At 48.8% G+C, this 17,230-nt stretch overlaps 2 protein-coding genes across 2 annotated transcripts in view; one reads left to right on the plus strand and one right to left on the minus strand.

The window, feature by feature from the left end:
• Positions 1-737: 737 nt before the first annotated feature.
• The window catches only part of NHS (NHS actin remodeling regulator), a 344,790-nt gene continuing 328,297 nt past the window's right edge, over positions 738-17,230 (plus strand). The window contains exon 1 of the mRNA XM_036839377.1: positions 738-1,813. Coding sequence (XP_036695272.1) covers positions 1,285-1,813 — 529 coding nt within the window. The 5' untranslated portion in view covers positions 738-1,284. The remainder of the gene's footprint in view (positions 1,814-17,230) is intronic.
• The window catches only part of LOC118888899 (tripartite motif-containing protein 44-like), a 231,711-nt gene continuing 216,758 nt past the window's right edge, over positions 2,278-17,230 (minus strand). Inside the window, exons 5-6 of the mRNA XM_036840429.1 lie at positions 2,614-2,706; positions 2,278-2,399 (exon numbers count right to left, since the gene is read on the minus strand). Coding sequence (XP_036696324.1) covers positions 2,278-2,399; positions 2,614-2,706 — 215 coding nt within the window. The remainder of the gene's footprint in view (positions 2,400-2,613; positions 2,707-17,230) is intronic.

Here is a 17,230-nt window from a genome sequence, read left to right on the forward strand (position 1 = left end):
CTGATCAGCAGAGTAGGGTGACAGGGAGGTCATCTGGCTTATCCTACCTAACGCGTCAATGAGTTTTGCAAGCAGTTTTCTGGGGGTTTTGCTCATGGGTGGTTTGGGTCTCATTCATGTTGTTCTATAGAGACCTGGCCCAGCGCAGCGGCCGAGGGATGCCCGGGAAGAGGTATAAATAGCGTCCTGCCCACTCTGGCCACCCCAAGATGCGCCCACGCCCCATCACCCTCCCCAGCTGTGTCACAGCGCTCACAGAGCCCAGGGCACTCTAAGGGGCAGCCCAGTTTTCCCAGCTAAGAACCCAAAGGACTTGCTCAGAGCTGGAATTCGGCGAAGCAACTTGCTCCAACACGTCAAATCTGCCGCATCCCCAATACCCCACCCTCCTGCCTCTGCGCTCGCCACCCACACCGGCAACCCCAGCTTGAGGACCCCCCCGCCCTCACCGCGCTGACAGTCTCAATCCTCACCCCTCGGATGCGAGGAAGTGTCTTTGCATCAGAACAAGCCTGGAGAGGCGAGGCCACCAGTGACTCCCAGCGGCCGCACAGGGCGCTGCGCCCCGCTCGCCCGGGCCTCTCCCCCCACCCCTCCCCTCCCCTGCCCTGCGTCCGCCCCGCCGCCCCCGCGCCGCCTCCTGCGCCCGGGCTGGAGGCGGATTCCTCTCTCCGGGTTTTCAAAGCGCCTTTCCGAAACCTCCTCCCAGCCCAGAGAGGGAGAGAGATCCCGGGCGCAATTGCTCCCCGGAGCGGCCGAGGGGCGCGCGGGGAGAGGCCTGCGCCGGGGTACTTTCAAACTGAGGCGCGCGCACACACACCCACCCACCCAGACACACGCGCGCGCCGGTGCGCGCGCGCGCGCACACACACACACACACACACACACACACACACACACACACACGCCCATTTATATAGGCGGTGGCGGCGGCTGCGGCCGGGGCGGCGGCGGCGAGCGCAGGAATGATGGAGCTGAGCCAGCCGACCCGGGTTGGAAGCAAGTGAGGAGAGCCAAGGCGCGCCCCGGGATTTCTGTGCCCCGCGCTTGTCATCGTCCTCAGGGAACGGTGCACGCGGAGGAGGAGCGGCTGGACTGATTTGCTAGGGGGAGGGCGGGGACGAGGAGGAGGCCAGGTGAGCGAGGAGCCCCCTGCGTATCCGGACTCCCCGAACGCGCCTTTGCCCGACTCCTGCCCCCTCTCCACCCAGGTGGGCGCGCCCGTTTCCCCGCTCGCCAGGGGCGCTTTGAGGAGACCAGAAAGTCGCGGCCCGGCTGCGCGGGATGCCTTTCGCCAAGCGGATCGTGGAGCCGCAGTGGCTGTGCCGGCAGCGACGCCCGGCGCCTGACCCGGCGGAGGACGCGAACAGAGGCAGCGCAGAACCGCCGCCGCCGCCCCTGCAGCTGCCCGGCCGACGGGACGAGGCCGTGGCGCCGGGGCCGGAGGATCCTCCCCGCGCGCCCCGCGCGCTGCCCGCGCCGACCGACCAGGCGCTGCCGCCGCACGGAGAGGCACCCGCGGCGGGCGAGGAGAGCGCGGCAGGGGTCTTGGAGGCGGCGTCAGCGGCCGGCGAGGCGTCCTCGGCGGCGGCCGCGGCCGTGTTGCTCATGCTGGACCTGTGCGCGGTCAGCAACGCGGCGCTGGCCCGCGTCCTCCGGCAGCTCTCGGACGTGGCCCGGCACGCGTGCAGCCTCTTCCAGGAGCTCGAGAGCGACATCCAGCTCACTCACCGTCGCGTCTGGGCGCTGCAGGGCAAGCTCGGCGGCGTGCAGCGCGTGCTCGGCACGCTGGACCCCAAGCAGGAGGCAGTGCGTGAGTACCCGCGCCGTCCGCCCGCCCGGCGCTCCGCGTCGGCGCCGCACCCTCGCGCCCTCCGCGGTCGCCGCAATCCCGGCGCCGTGCCCGCTGCAGCTTGCACCTTACGCTTGCCTCCCCTGAGACACCACCCCGGGCCTCCCGGAGTTCGGGGCAGGGACGCAGACGCGGAGGGGAGAAAGTTAAAGGGGGCAGTCTCGGGACTCGAAGGCAGCCGCGGGCTGAGAGGGAGCATTTATGGGGACACAGGAGACAGAGGGGCCTGTCATTCACCTCTGGGGCTCGATTTCTCGGTCCCTCCCCGGCGGGGCGGGAGGTTGGTGCAACTTCTGTGGTTTCCAGCAGCCCATCCCGGAGCCCTGTAGTCCCCCCCACCCCCACCCCAGTGCGTGCTTGGGGCGCTCGAGGAGCAGTGAGTGTCCTTTTAGGGCTTCTGCAACGCCGTGGCGGTTTTGTCCCTCTTACTGTGACCTCACGGACTGCACCAAGCCCCGAACTTGTGCCTTGCGTTTGTGTGCGACGTAGCGCGGCGCCATTCGCCTCCCGGAGTGAACTCCGAAGCGCTCTGCTCCAGCCTTCTGGCCTGGGAGGGGCGTGGATGGAGGAGTGTCCCGGGCCCTGGGGAGATCGATGAGACCCCTGGGCATCTCTTCTGCCCTGAACAGAACAGGGTTCCTACTAAATGGCTCTCTGTGCCATCTGCCCTCCGAGAATCTCGGAGGCGTTCCACCCCCCTCCCTTTCCCCCAACGTGGACTGTCGCCCAAATTCACCCGTGTGTACAAGACCCCTGGGCACCTTTGCTGCCCGTTAACTTCACTCTTGCGACATCCCAGGGCTCCCAATAAATGTCATTCTGGCGCTCAGGAGAGTCGCCTGGCGCACGGTTGGCTAAATCGGGAGGCGTTGGTGTCATTTAGGAACAGCCGGACGGTGGGCGGGGGCCGTAAGCCAGCACGCCGGTCCTTTGGCGCCTAGTCCAGCGGCTGCGACGCTCGCAGCGAAGGTGATGTCAGCGACTCTGACTTACATAAGAAGCTTCCCCGGTTGCTGCAGCAGCTGCGCCGGTGGCGGTGGCCGCGGAGCGCGCGCGGCGGGGGCGCCCTCACGGCATCCTTCCCCGGGGACTTCCGGGCACCTCAGTCCCGCAACCCGGCACAGCCTCCTAACCGACCCCCCGCCCCGTTCGCGCACTACCCCTCCCCACCCCACAAAAAACCCCTCTGAACCCCGCCCCGGGAATTCGCTGCTTTTCTGCAATAACAATAATAATAAGCGTAATGAATAAATGATGTGCGCGATCGGTTTTCGCAGCTAAAAAAGACCCGGAGTTGGGTTAATGACTGGTTGTTTAAAAGGGCAATTCCGGGGATGAGTTCTGGAAAGAATTAGGACTGCCGTAGGCCAAGTCGTATTTTACTTTTGGGACTTGAAATGAGCGCTTTAATCCTGCCTCCTTTTTACCTCAAACCACACAGCGGGGACCGGCCCTTCACTTTCAACAGCGCTGATATCTGGGGAGTGTGGTCGGGGTGAGTGGTGATTTCACTTCAAAAGAAGTGGAGGGAAGTTTTGCAGACTGTTGAGTGGTGCATACATTTCCCGTATGTGTGTGTGTGTGTGTGTGTGTGTGTGTGTGTGTGTGTGTGTGTGTGTGTGTGTGACCCACTGCACCTTAGATTTCTCACAAGTGAAACTCAGCGATGGGGCAGAATGAGTTCCCTTCTCCCCTTTTTCTTTAGAGGCAGGAGTGGGTAGTTACGTACCCAGAATTTAATATAATCCTTTTCACTGTTTGGAGTATAAACTAATGGTGAATGGAGAAAAGAGGGGATTTTTGGTGTGTGCATACGATTGATGAACATATACTCTATTTGTGCATATTTATACATGAATAAGTAAATGAAGATGGGGCTCATATAATACAAGGGATAGACTTAAAATCTATTATTTTTACATTTTCCTAAAACGGTATCTCCATACTTTGTGCACAGACCTCTCTCTTCTCTTGTCCAGATAAATTTAGGATGGCATTGTTCCTGTTTGATGTCATAAAAGGCATTACCTTCGGGAGGAAAAGCACAGTATTGTGTCTTAACTTGGGCTTCCCAGTGTGCAGAGGCGGAGACAAGGATTTCTGTGCAAGGAGTTTATTTGAGAGGGGATCCCGGGAAGCACAGGGAGGGAGTGGGGAAGTGGGCAACTGGGGTTCAGCACACACCTCAGAAGTGTCCCACTGAGGAGTGAGGAAGCTACAGTATTTCTCCAGCAACTTCTGTCCCTCACTGATGGAGAGCACCTGGAGCATGAACTCCCTGGCGCCTGGGGCCTGTCCCAGGTGTGGGCTCAGCAGGCTCCCAGGCCAGGTAGAGAGATACCAAAAGCCTATGGTGTGTACGGGAATGTCTGCAGGGGTTGCCTGGGGAGGGGAGAGGGGCTGTGTGTGGGTGGAGTACCCGTGGCATCTGCTACCTCATGCATCTCCCTTTAGCATTGCTCAAGGCCTAGGGGAGTTTCAAAGGGAGAGGAAGCCTGGAAGTGACCGAAGTTCTCTTTTCTCCCCCTTTGAATGTGTCTGGGTGCCTCCATACCCCCTGTATAGCCTTCCCACCCGGATCACCATTCTCCATGCTGCTTCATCCTTGAACAGCTGCTTCCTGTTGCCCTGAGGCAGGCTGGAGTGGTTTTTGCAGGGGTGACATGATCCGACACACTCTTCAGCAAAGTCACTCCGGAGGCAAGTCCAGAGCTGGTAGACCAGTTAGACAGTGTGAGTGGTGACTGTAGCTAGGCTTAGGGTGACAGTGAATAGCGCTCAGATTCTGAATTCATTTTGGAAATAGAATTGACGGAACTTACCAGTTGGTTTGGGTACAGGGTATAAGAGCAAATAATAATACTAATTATGGATGACTCCCAGTGTTGTTATTGTTTTTGGCCTAAACAGCTGATAGAAGGTCCATTTCCACAAATGGGTAAGGTTCGTGGAAGAGTGGATCTTTTATCTTTGGGGGCGGGGATGGAATCAGTGCTTTTCTGTTTGTGCCATGTTAACTTGAGCTGCTTGTGTCTTAGACAATTAGACGTGTGAGTTCAGAACTCAAGAGAGAGGTCCAGGCTGGAGATGTAGATGTGAGACGTAAGGGTAGAGACGATACGCGAGGCCCTGGAGCTCGGGACCATGTAGAGAGTAAAGAAAAGGGGACCAAGACTTAGCCTAGGGCAGTCCAACTTCGGAAGTTTAGTAGAGGAGAAGAAAGACTGAGAAGGAGCAGTGAGCAAGCTAGAAGGGAAATCGGGAGAGCATCGTATGATGGAAGCCAGGAGAAGGTGTCTCAGGAATGGAGGAGGGATCATTTTGGTCAAATGCTTCTGAGAGGAAGATGAGCGCCGAGGCAAGACCATTGAGCTTGGTACGTTGTTAGCAATGAGTGGCCCTGCTAAGTGCTGTTTAAGTGGAGGGGTGGAGAGGAAGGCCACATAAGAGGGGATGAAGAGAGAACAGGTATGGTATGGTCTTTTAATTGTAGCTACTCTGTGCGTAGCTAATAAAAATCTCATTGTGGTTTTAATTTGCATTTTGCTGATGGCTTGTGAGATTGAACACCTTTTCATATATATTTTTGACCAGTTGAATATTCTCTTTTTTGAATTACCTGTTCGAGGCCTTTACTCACTTTTCAGTAAGGTTCTTTGTATGTTTTTTTCTTGTCTTGTAGGAGTTCTTTATATATTGTGTATATGAGTTATTTGTGAGCTATAGATATTGCAATTACCCTCTCTCTGTTGTGTGTCTTTTCACTCTCTTAGTGTTACCTCTTGGTGAGCAGAAGTTCTTATTTTTATGTAGTCCAATTTATGGATCCTTTTCTTTATGGTTAGTGGTCTTCGTGCTCTGTTCTGTTTGTTCTTAAATTCTTCACTGACCACAAGGTCATGAGGATATTCTTCTATGTTCTAGAAGTTTTTTTTTGTTCTGCCTTTGTCATTTAGATCCATGATTCACATGGAATTGATATTTACAAATGGTATGAGGTAGGGGTCAAGATGCATTTTTTTCCATGTGGATGCACAATTAATCCATTGCCATGTCCTGAAAAGACCATCATTTTCCCATTTCACTGCAGTAACACGTTTGTCATCTAGCGAGTAGATTTATTTTATTTTTAGTTAACATTTATTCAGTTCTGCTTTATGTCAGGCCCTATGCTAAGATTTTATATGAATCATCTTATTTAATCTTCACAGTGACCCTATGAGAGTTCTTTTCCTACTTTACTGAGGATTAGCAACTTACTCTGGGTAGCAACAGCTAGAAAGTGCTGGAGCCTAGAATTAGGGTCCAGGTCTGAGTGCACAAACTGTATTCCCAAACATTAGACTTTTCTCCCACACGTTGCTGCACAAATCCAGGGGAATTACAATATTAAAATCAAGGCCCTTCTCGATACGCTTCTGTCCACTTGTCATGTCCCTCCCTGCCTTCCCCGCCTTCCACCCCAGTCCAGTCACACTGAACTACTGGCTGTTCCCCAACTTGCCAGGCTTTCTCATCCTTCAGGCCAATGTGTATACTACTCTTTTCTTCTGGAACATTTCACTGGCTCATTTCTGCTCTTTCTTTGATAATCAGTGGACACGTCATCTTCTCTGTGAAGTGGAACCTGATTCCTTGCCTGCCACCTCCCGCCTCCGAGTTTTCTAGAACTCTGTGCTGACCTTTATCTTAGCTTTTCTCCTTCCGGACAGCAGACCGTGTTGGCGCCCTGCTAGATTCCTTCAGCCCTCACCTCTCATTCTGATGGTTGCTTACTGCCAGCTCCTGTGACTCTGCCTAGGGCTTTTTTTTCCTGACTGATGGACCGCGCTGGGCCTTGCACACAGGGAAAGCCAGAAGTGCCAGCGAATCATTGCCTCTGAAGTAGTACTCAGTCAACTGAGCTGCAGTTGCCCACAGTGGTGACTTATTTGAAAACACACTGTGTATTCACTGCCTTCTTTTCTCCGTCTCACTTCTCAGTTACCTATGGGTGCTTCCTGGGGTCGCCTCCCACAAAAACTTCTTGCACTTGAACTTGCACTTGTACTCATCAGGTCTGGGAGAACCCATGTCAAAACAACCTGTTTAATCTTTGAACTGTGAGGACAGAGACCCAGGGCTGGGAGTGTGGTAGAGGTGATGCTTCTCATTCTTTTTCCCTAAACTCCTTCCCCGAGGGTTATTAGATTCGACACATGGCCAAGCCCTCCAGACGCTCTGTGCTGGGTCTGGAAATAACTTACTACCCTGTAGTGGGCTCACAGTCTAACCTCTCATTGGCGTAGGAGGAGATCGTCAGTGCTTCAGAGGTGAGAAGAGGCTCGAAAGGAGCTCAGGTCCACGATGACCAAGACATACCCCCTCAGTTCCTCAGTGTTTCCTCGGCCAGCCTTTGAGAGTACTGCTTATCGTTCTGTGGGGATGGGCCAGTGATGATGGCCCCAAGAGATCCACACTCCCTGTGTGAGATGCGTAATTTCAGCCAGAGCAGACCCAGGAACTGCTAAACCCAGAAGTAGACTAGGAAGTTACACGTGGGGTGAATCGATCATTTGGGGTCGGTATGTATGGCAGTGCTAATTGTGGGTTCAGCCTGCTTTTGGAAGGATAATCCTTTTCCTCCCCATTCTGTTCATTCTACCACTCACAAAAACCCTTTGCAGTCTGGTTAATGTGTTTTTTGGGGGGGGATGTTTTCGTAACTGTGGTTAGGTGTCTTTTCCTCCTGGCTCTACTCAGCGACTTTCTCTGAGGCATTATGATATCCGAATAACTCCATTGAAAGCTGCTTTTAAACCCATCGCAGAGCTACTGAGAAGAAAGCAATCTTTCAAGGGTTAATAATTCATGGGTGTAATTTCCTCATAACCAGTAACAGCAGCACATTTCTTTCTAGACTTTTCTTGTTGTACTGGATTGGGTATTTATTTATTTATTTAATATTTATTTATTTAGCTGTGCCGGGTCTTAGTTGCAGCATGCGGACTCTTAGTTGCGGCGTGCAGGATCTAGTTCCCTGACCAGGGATCAAACCCGGGCCCCCTGCATGGGGAGCGTGGAGTCTTAACCACTGGGCCACCAGGGAAGTCCCTGGATTGGGCTTTTAAATCAAAACTACCAAACTACTTTATCTGGGAAATTCTTGAGGTTCCGTTGGGCTGATATTGCTAAGATGGTAACAATAAAGATTCCTTTCTTCCTGTTTGTGGAGGCATTTTCCACACAATGCCATCAGGAAAGTGTAAATTCCACGTAAGTGCTCAGAAACATCTTCAGTCTCAGGGCTTCTAGTCTACAGTGGGCATCACCTTTAAGTTCCAATCACATATGACATCTTTCCTGTTGTCCCATGTTAGCGCAAACGTCTTAAAGATCCATTGACTTCATAGAACGCTTTGAATTTTTTTTTTGTGGCCGCCTCCGTGCCTTGCGGGATTTTAGTTCCCTGACCAGGGATCGAACCCTGGCCCCCTGTAGTGGAAGCGCAGAGTCCTAACCACTGGACTGCCAGGTAATTCCCAGTGCTTTGAAATTTAAGAACAAAGACAATTTTAAATGCAGTTGGAATTTTGTTTTGATGGTTCAGTTGAATTTCTTTTTACTCTAGTAAAAGTCATGAACCAAAAGATTTTGTGGGGCACTCAGTTAAAAACAATCATGGGAAGAGTATCCCAAGACCAAACTATTAATCACAAAAGTTCCTGCAAGTTCTTTTTGCATCAAGAATTCCTCATGAATCACATCTTGATAGTAAGTGAAAACAAAAGATAATGAGGTGAGAATGGTTTCTGAATGTAAGACTCTCATTCTAAGGTCTAAATTTGTTGAAATAAGGTTTTGGAGAGCGCTCTTAACCAGACTGTAAGCCCACAAAGGGCAGAGACCCTGTCTAGCTCATCTTTGTAAATGACTAAGACAGGCAGGGTCAATTTTTGTTTCTGACGCTAATGTCTGTCCCTCAATCTATTAATGAACATGAGAAGGTTTGAGTGTACTGAAATAGGAATCTGAGGACCTGGGCATCCGTATGCTGAAAAATTACTTAATTATGAAATGCCCAAGTCCTTCAAAGTGAAATTAACCAAGAACAAAATGAAGTTAATGAGAGTTGGACAGTCTTGGGATCTTAGAGTTGGGAAAGACCCTAGCGTCCATCAAATCCAACCTCCCACTCAGGGTGGGACTCTTTTTAAAGATGTCCCAAGTGGAAGCCCATCTAGTTTCTATGCTCTCTGAGACTCCTAGGAGTGGCCACCCACACCCCAACTTTATTGCTGGATAGTTCCCATTCTCAAATAATCCTTATCTACACTGAGACTAAATCTGTCTTTTGGCAATGCCTGCCTTTCAGTCCTAATCTGCTGTCTGGAGCCACATGGAATCTGCTTATAATCTCTTTTCCAGGACATCTTTAAGTGTCTAGAGGTGACTGTTACTGTCCCTTCTAAGCTTTCTTCATCCCAGGTGAAACAGCTTCACTTCCTTCAACCAGGAATCTTAATGCCACATTTCCTATCCCCTTCCACTCTGGTTGCCCCCTGCCACAGGAATGTACCCATTCCTTTCTCCATCTGCATGCCCCCCCCCCCAGGACTAAGGTGGCCCTTGTTGCCTTAACCTTTTGCACGACACCACTGGTGCATGATTGCTCTTATAGCCCAACAAACCCCTTTCCTTTATGGTGGCAGGTCTTTTACATGAGGCTTCCTCTATCCCATTTGTGTAGTTGGTATTTTGAACTTAAATTTCACAAGACTCCCCCATTGTCTCTGTTAAATTGAATCTTGCTTGCTTTGCTCTTTCATTTCCAATCAGTGGTGATGGTTTAAAATCTTGATTCAGTGTGTCAGCTACTGCCCACAGCGTTTTGCTCTTTGCAGACATCCTAAACATGATGCTACCCCATCACCCACATCTTTGATAAAATTATTGTTCCGATGGACTCAAGGCCAGAGCCCACTGGCAGGCGGTACTAACAACATCCCTCCAAGCTGACGTCTATTAATCACTGTTCCTTGGGTACCATTGTTGCAGCAGCCCCGAATGCTCCCCCCACCTTCCCATTCAAACCACATTTCTCCACCTTGCCCACAAGATCTATCATCATGAGTGATTGTCAAATGGTTTGCTGAAATCAAGATACCATATGTCTGTAGCATTCCTTTGATCTCCCAGTCTAATAACCCTACTCAAAAGGGAAATGAGGTTAGTCTGGCTCAGACTGGACTCACAGCCATCAGAGGGGCTATTTAAATTTTCTTGTGTATAATGGATAAAGAGTTTATTTGGGGGAACCTGCTTTGGTGTTAGCCATCGAAGGACTGTAAAGCTGGACGGCAAGGGGACTCCCTGGGTCCTAGAGTCCATTTCTCTGGCTCCAAAGTGCCTGGTTTGTCCAAGGCAGAGGATCCAAGTGCTTGTCCCTGCCTTTCTTTGAGGATACGTGGTGAGAACTTTATGTCCTTGGGCTCTGTTCCTTCAGGAAAGGTTTGGAATTCACAGCCTTCGGCGTTTGCTTCGGCTCAGTTTGAGCAAGGTTGTCAGGTATCTGGTTTGTCTAATTGTCGAGAGGAAGCTAGTACGTGGTTAAGGGTATGGATGCTGAAGTTAGACCACGTGCTTCAAATCCTGGGTCCTTGTTCTTCGTGTATTATGGGATGGAGATAAAAACAGTACCTGCTACATCAGTTTGTTGACAGGGCCAAAGGAGTCAGGTGTTGAGGTACTTAGAGCTGTGCCTGGCCCATGGTGAGCCCCTGGTAATTATTGGCTGTTATTTTATTGGTACTATAATTGGATCATGCAGAGTGGGAGGGCTGTGTTAATTTTCGCCAAGCAGGTGTAAACCTGTGCCTGAATCTGTGAAATGCTGGGTCAGGGGGAAGGAGACAGCTGACCGAGCAGTTCTCTGTCCCTCTGTGTGGTCAGACGGCTATTAAGATCTCTGCGTTCCTTGTGGTCTCTTTTTGTTATGCAGAGAAGTATCAAAATAAAATGAGCAATGATCTTAGCATCCAGAGTCATTCATTTATTGTATTCCAGGCACTCTTCTAGGCCCTTGAGTTTCACCAGTGAACAAAAAGTTCCAAACAGTTTACAGAGGAGAGAGAGAAACCATAAACAACAAACCTAGTATTACTTTTAAGGAGATTACAAAGCACGTCAGCAGGTGTTAAGTGTAATGGGCGAAAAGCAGCTAGCGCAGGATGAGGGCGGTCCAGAGGACTGAGGTGAGGTTGCCGTTTTCAGTGGGGCGGTCAGGTGGGCCTCATTAAGGAAACGGCATTTGAGTGAAGATTGGGAAAAGGTGAGGGAGTTAATAAGGTAGTGGGCTGGAGGACGCGTTTCAGCAGAGGAAACCGGAGATCCTGCAAAGGCCGTGAGGTGAGAGCATACCTGTGTGATGGAGAGCTGGTAAGGAGGCCAGTGTGGTGGATTTGGAGCATGCAGGGAGGAGAGGAGGCCGGGGAGGGGGGCTGGAGGGCGGCTCGGCGTGGTAGAGTGCAGTAGGCCACTGTGAGTGAGGGCTCTGCCCTTTGCTGAGTGAAGCGGGGACTCACTGGACGGTTTCAAGCCTATAGCAGTAACGTGATTGACTTAGAGTTTAAAAGGATCACTTTGGCTACTGGGTCAAGAAGAGACTGTGGGAGAAGCAGGGGTAGAAGCAGACAGACCAAGTCGGAGGCTGTCCTGGTGAGAGACAGCGGTAGTTTGGTGGACGTAATGAGAAGCGGTTGGATCCAGCTTAGAGCTGTCGGCGTCTTTTGTTTCACGTTCAGGGCTGGGCACCTCGGCCCACACAGAAGGGCATAAAATTGAAAAGGAAAGGACCCCCCCCCACCCCTTACTCTGCCGGGCTTGCTCCAAGGGAAGCCGTGTTATAACGTGTCATAGTCCTGCTAGGAGGAGCAAAAGCAAATTCTCACACATTCTCATTCTCTCTAATGCGTTTTGCACAGCCACTTCTGAATGTCGAGGCAGGCACTTCTCTTAGAGTCTCGTTGATTAATCTTATTTTGCTGTCTTGGAACAATTGAAAAGGTGTCCTAACGAATAGTCTTTTTACAACAGACACTAACACAACATTGTAAAGCAATTATACTCCAATAAAGATGTTAAAAATAAAAAGTCAATGTATAATTTGCAGTGAAATGTACAGCTCTCAAGTGCGTAGTTTGGTGAGTCTTAACAACTGTATTCACCTGTGTAACCCACCCTCCTGTTAAGATGGAGACTATTCCCTCTCTTCAGATAGATAGTACTCTTTTGAGGTTAGAAAACAGTATTGGAACTCTGGTGCCCTCACACCAGCCCCTGTCAGGCCTGCTGTATGAATATGGGCATGGAAGATAAGAATTCCACAGAAACTTCTGGACCATCCAGTAGGATCAGACTAAGAACTAGCGATTCCATGTTTAAGATTTGCAAGGGAGCAAACTTCCAGTTATAACATAAAAAAAGTCCTGGGGATGTAATGCACAGCATGGTGAGTATAGTCAATAATAACGTATATTTGAAAGTTGCTAAGAGGGTAGATCTTCAAAGTTCTCTCAATATTGAACCATTATGTCGTACACCTGAAACTAATATAATGTATGGCAGTTGTATCCCAATTAAAAAAAGACTGAAAGAAAAAAAAAAGATTTCTAACACAAATTGGGACAGTGGAGTTTCCTCACTTTGGTCTGATGGCGCTGACTGCTGATGACATCTTGGTGCCGAGCTCTAGGGAGAGCCCCGCTTGACACAAGGATAAGAATCTGGCCTCAGAGGCCCCAGGGGTAACTTAGAAGTAGGAGTTTTTCTAAGATAAAGCTAAAATAACATTTAAAAAGAGATGGGAGAGAAAAGAACTTATTACTCTTAAGCAAATTTTTAAGTAGCAGGGAATGCTGATTTGTAACTGTTTTTAGCTGAGGCTTGAAGCCTGGCTGGAGGATGAAGAAAGTTGTTTAAAATGTGATTTCTAATTATTATATGTAAGTGCATTTAGATTTGTGGAATAAGAAGCCCTACTCTGGAGCTCAGCTACTCTTGATTTTTACTGCTAGACAACTGAGGGAGGAAAGAACTAGGAGCTATGAGGAAGGATGACAGCCAGTGAGACAGTGTTCATTAGAATATAATATCAATATTTATGTTTCTCTCCAAAGTGCATCTGGACTCTGTTCCTCGAGCCTGGATTTATATATATATATATTTTAACATCTTTATTGGAGTATAATTGCTTTACAGTGGTGTGTTAGTTTCTGCTGTATAACAAAGTGAATCGGCTATACGTATACATATATCCCCATATCCCCTCCCTCTTGCGTCTCCCTCCCACCCTCCCTATCCCACCCCTCTAGGTGGTCACAAAGCACCGAGCTGATCTCCCTGTGCTATGCGGCTGCTTCCCACTATGGATTTATATTTTAATAATGCGAGTAAAGCTGTATTTTCCATGTGAATTTTGCATCAAAGTTCTGCTGCCTCAGCCAGCCCCCTCCTCACCCCTGAAGTGCTCCCATTTACAAGATGGCACATGTTTATTGAGACTTTGATTCTAGGGATGAACTTTGGGGGCGGGGAGAGTGCAGCATGAATAAATACCACAGAAATCCTTTTCCATGTGAGAGTCATGGGGCTTTCTGCTTCATAAATAGGAGAGAAGGATGCTTCAAAGTTTGGGGCAGTGTTGGGGGAAAGTGGGCAAACCAAGAAGAGACCCCGGGAAGGATGTCGTGGAAGGTTTTCGGAGAGTTTCACTTGGGTTAAATGCCTTCAGTGTGAGAGAAGAGATTTTGGAACCCTGCTCAGGTATCAGATGTCACTAGTGCTCATCTGGCAAAGTTTGAGCTTTCGCTAATTAAAACTAATCCAGTTGCACGAAGGAAAATATATTGCATAAGGTTGCTGCTTGTGTGGCTTTATTTTAACCCTTTCCCTGTAGCCTAAGACCGGCGAATCTCAGGCTGGTGTTAGGTTGGGAGGTGATAGTGAGAAATGAGATTCACTTACACACTCATTTGAGTAAAGACAGTGAGTGGTGTAGCCTATTAAGAGTATTGGCTGGTCAAGGTCAATTTGAAGCCCTTTTGGGTTTTCTTGATTGATTTGCCGATTCACAGTTTTTAACAGCTGTTGAGTGAGAAGGAAAAAAAAAAAAAAAAAAACCCAAACCGAAGAGACACCCTCCTTTACTTCTCAGGTTGGACTTTCTTTCCAAGTTGCTCTGTACACTTTTCTGTGGCCTATTCACCTTGGTTGGATCAAGCCCTCTTTAGGAAGCTTGGGTTCAAGGTTTGTACCCTGAGGGTCTGGGATTTTTTGTCATGATCACAGGCTGTGTTTGTAATCCCAGTTGCCTTTCTAGTGAAAGGATGTGTTGGCCTTTGATTTTCTCAGTTCTGATACTTGCCAGCTATGCAACCTTGGACAAATTTGTAGTCTTTTTGTCTTAGTTTCCTTATCTGTGAAATGGGGATAGTGTTAGGACTCACCACAGAGAATGGTTGTGAAGACTGAGCGAATCAATCCATAGACAGGTCCAGCGGTGTGTGACATATACACAGAATACATAGTAAGTGCTAATGAATGCCTGTATGCCATCAATGCTACTATTTGTGTTGTTGTTTTATCATTATTATGATCAGGGGAATTGGGTAAAGGAAACAGATGTGAAAATGGATAAAACCCAGCCCCTGTCGCTCCTCAACCAGCATAAATATTCTGGCTGGCTGGGTGCAGGGTGCAAATGAGAACAGAAGAATCTCAGCCCGCTTTCTGGCTTGGCTAGCCTAACTCATGTCATGGGATACTGCTCTACTCTGGGATGGGCATATAAAAGCTCCTACCTGATCCTCTGCAGTTTATTTCCTCCCCACTGTGCTGGTTGCATGCAGAGGATTTAGCAGAGGACTCCAAGGCCCTAAAGGATGGTAGAGCCACCAGACAGAAGGAGCCTGGGTCCCAGAATCACCACATAAAAGGCTGTCTGCCACCACCTGATTGGCTTTCACATAAGGGAGAAGTAAACTTTTCTTGTGAGATTTAGGGGATATTTGTTACAGCAGTTAGCTGACCCTGACTAATGTAGAGATACAGCGCAGGGAGAAAAAACGACTGGTTTTCCTGAAAATGAACAGATGACGAAAGTACTCCAAAGTACTTTCACGGAATAAAAGGGGCTCTAAATGTAGAGTCTTTTTTTTTTCTTTCCCTGAGAGACATAAAGAGTTTCTGTGTGTGCCCAGAGCAGTGTAACAGCTTTCCTCAAGTAAGCAAATGGAAATAAAGACTTGTTAACAGAGTTCTAGCTTCTAGAGAAATGTTGCTACCTGGAACCAAAAGAATTCATTCATATTCATTCTCTTTCTCTCCCACCATAGAAAAATGATATACATATATTTGTAAAACTTTTAAGAGCTAATTATAACACAAAGCGATGTGCACAAGTTATAAATGTACAGCTCAACGAATCTTTACGCATTGAACATACCTCTTTAACCAGCACCTGGAATAAGAAACAGCATTCACAGCCCTCTGGAAATCCTGCCAGTTCCTTTCCAAGCATGCCCCCCGCTCCCCACCCAGTTGGCCATTATCCTGACTTCTAACAGTCTGTTTTGGTCTGTTGTGTCATCATCCAGTATGTGCTTTTTTATATATGGATTTTTTTGTCTCCTCAAAATTATATTTGTGTGACCTATCTGTGTTGTATGTAAGTGTAGTTCATTTATTTTCATTGCTGTATAGTATTCCTTTGTATGACTATACCGTGATTTATTTGTCCATCCTGTTGTTGATGGGCATTTGGATAGTTTCCTGTTTGGGTTATTCTGAATAATGCTGCTATGAACATTCTAGTTCCTGTCTTTTGGTGAACATACCTACACTTTTCTTCTGAGTGAAAACTCCCTGCCTTGTAGTTTTACAAAACTCTCTTCCTCAGTAAGATGTTTCAAGGGTCTGACAGTGACTGTTCTTATTCCTTGCCGTCTCTTGGCTTCTAGGCTAAGCAAAAGTTTCGTTCTACTTTTCTGGAATGTAAAGATTATGCCTGATCTGTAATGGCAAAGTTTGGGTGTCTAAAATGAAGGAAATGTGATTTACTTCAAAGGACCTTTTTTCCGCCTCTTTTTATATTAAAGCATAGCCATGGAGCCTTTTGATTCTCAGACGAGGGCTGTTCACAAAGCTATGTTTCAGATCACTTGGAAACTCCTTGTAATCAGAGTTTGACATTGGAATCTTCACTGGTGCTGCTTCAGCTCTTCCTCTGCGAGAAGGAGAATCCTTTTGGATATTCAGATTGCTTCCTTCCCTTGGGGAGGGAATGGAGGAAGAAGAGTTATGAGTCCTCTAATCCCTCGGAGGGACTAGCTTTAGCGCTGTCGGGAGTTGCCTCCTCTATTTGCCCCTACTGTCAAGATTTTATGCAAAATCTAGGCAAAGCAGAACATTTCCTCAGAAGGGCAAGAGACAACGAAGAGGGGAAAGCCTTTCTGTCCCCCTGAGAGGGCTGATTCTTGTGGCTCTGCTTTCAGGGCCTTGGATATCTGATCCACAAAATAGCAACCCGGCCTAGACGGAACTTTGTGGATTCTGGGGGTTGAAAAGGCCTCAAGCAAGTTCTAAAAAGCTGCCCACCGGACTTTCTTTCAAACCTCCGATACAGGCTCAGCTTCCCAGACTCCATTGCTGAGGCTAGAAGTCCTGGACTCAATGAGTAGTGTAACCCCCCTAACCCCACCCCAGCCCCCCAGGCTTCCTCACTCTTTGGTTTGAAATGACCAAGACTGGAGAATTGAGGCCTGACTGTTTGAGTCTGAGCCTTCTCCTTCAAGCCCCACGGCTGCATGGTGTTTTGATGGAACGTTTGGTTCCTTTGGGTGTGAAGGTGTGTGAAGCCTTTACAGTTAAGTCTGAAAAGTGGCTACGAGAAGGCCCCGGGGAACCCTGCCGCCGAGTGACACACAGCTGGGCCTTTGAAAGGGGGGTTTTATGATAAATTTGAACATGGTTTTCAACTTGACTGTACTTTGCTATATTCCTTTTCCCGGCTAGAGGATAAGTGAGCTGATTTTTTCCATGAGGGAACTGCTTCGGACCATTAACCCAGATTTTCTTCAAATGCAGAGGAGACTGTAACTGACTTTTGGCTTTTAAACACTGGAGGCCTGGTGAGACGGCTCTGTGAGGTCAGAAGTTGCAGCTGGGGCCAGGATATGCTCTTCTCTACCAACCAGGTGTGAAATGCAAAAGAGCTTTATGCAGAATAAGAGGCCTTTAAAAATCCAGATTTACTCTGAGGACCTGGGTAACTCCTGCTTAAATCCACTGCTTGTCTCGAGTTGCCCTTCTCTTCTAGGGGGCACGGCCGAGACCAGGGCC

This window comes from Balaenoptera musculus, chromosome X (assembly GCF_009873245.2).
Source record: "Balaenoptera musculus isolate JJ_BM4_2016_0621 chromosome X, mBalMus1.pri.v3, whole genome shotgun sequence".
NCBI classification, from domain to species: Eukaryota; Metazoa; Chordata; class Mammalia; order Artiodactyla; family Balaenopteridae; genus Balaenoptera; species Balaenoptera musculus.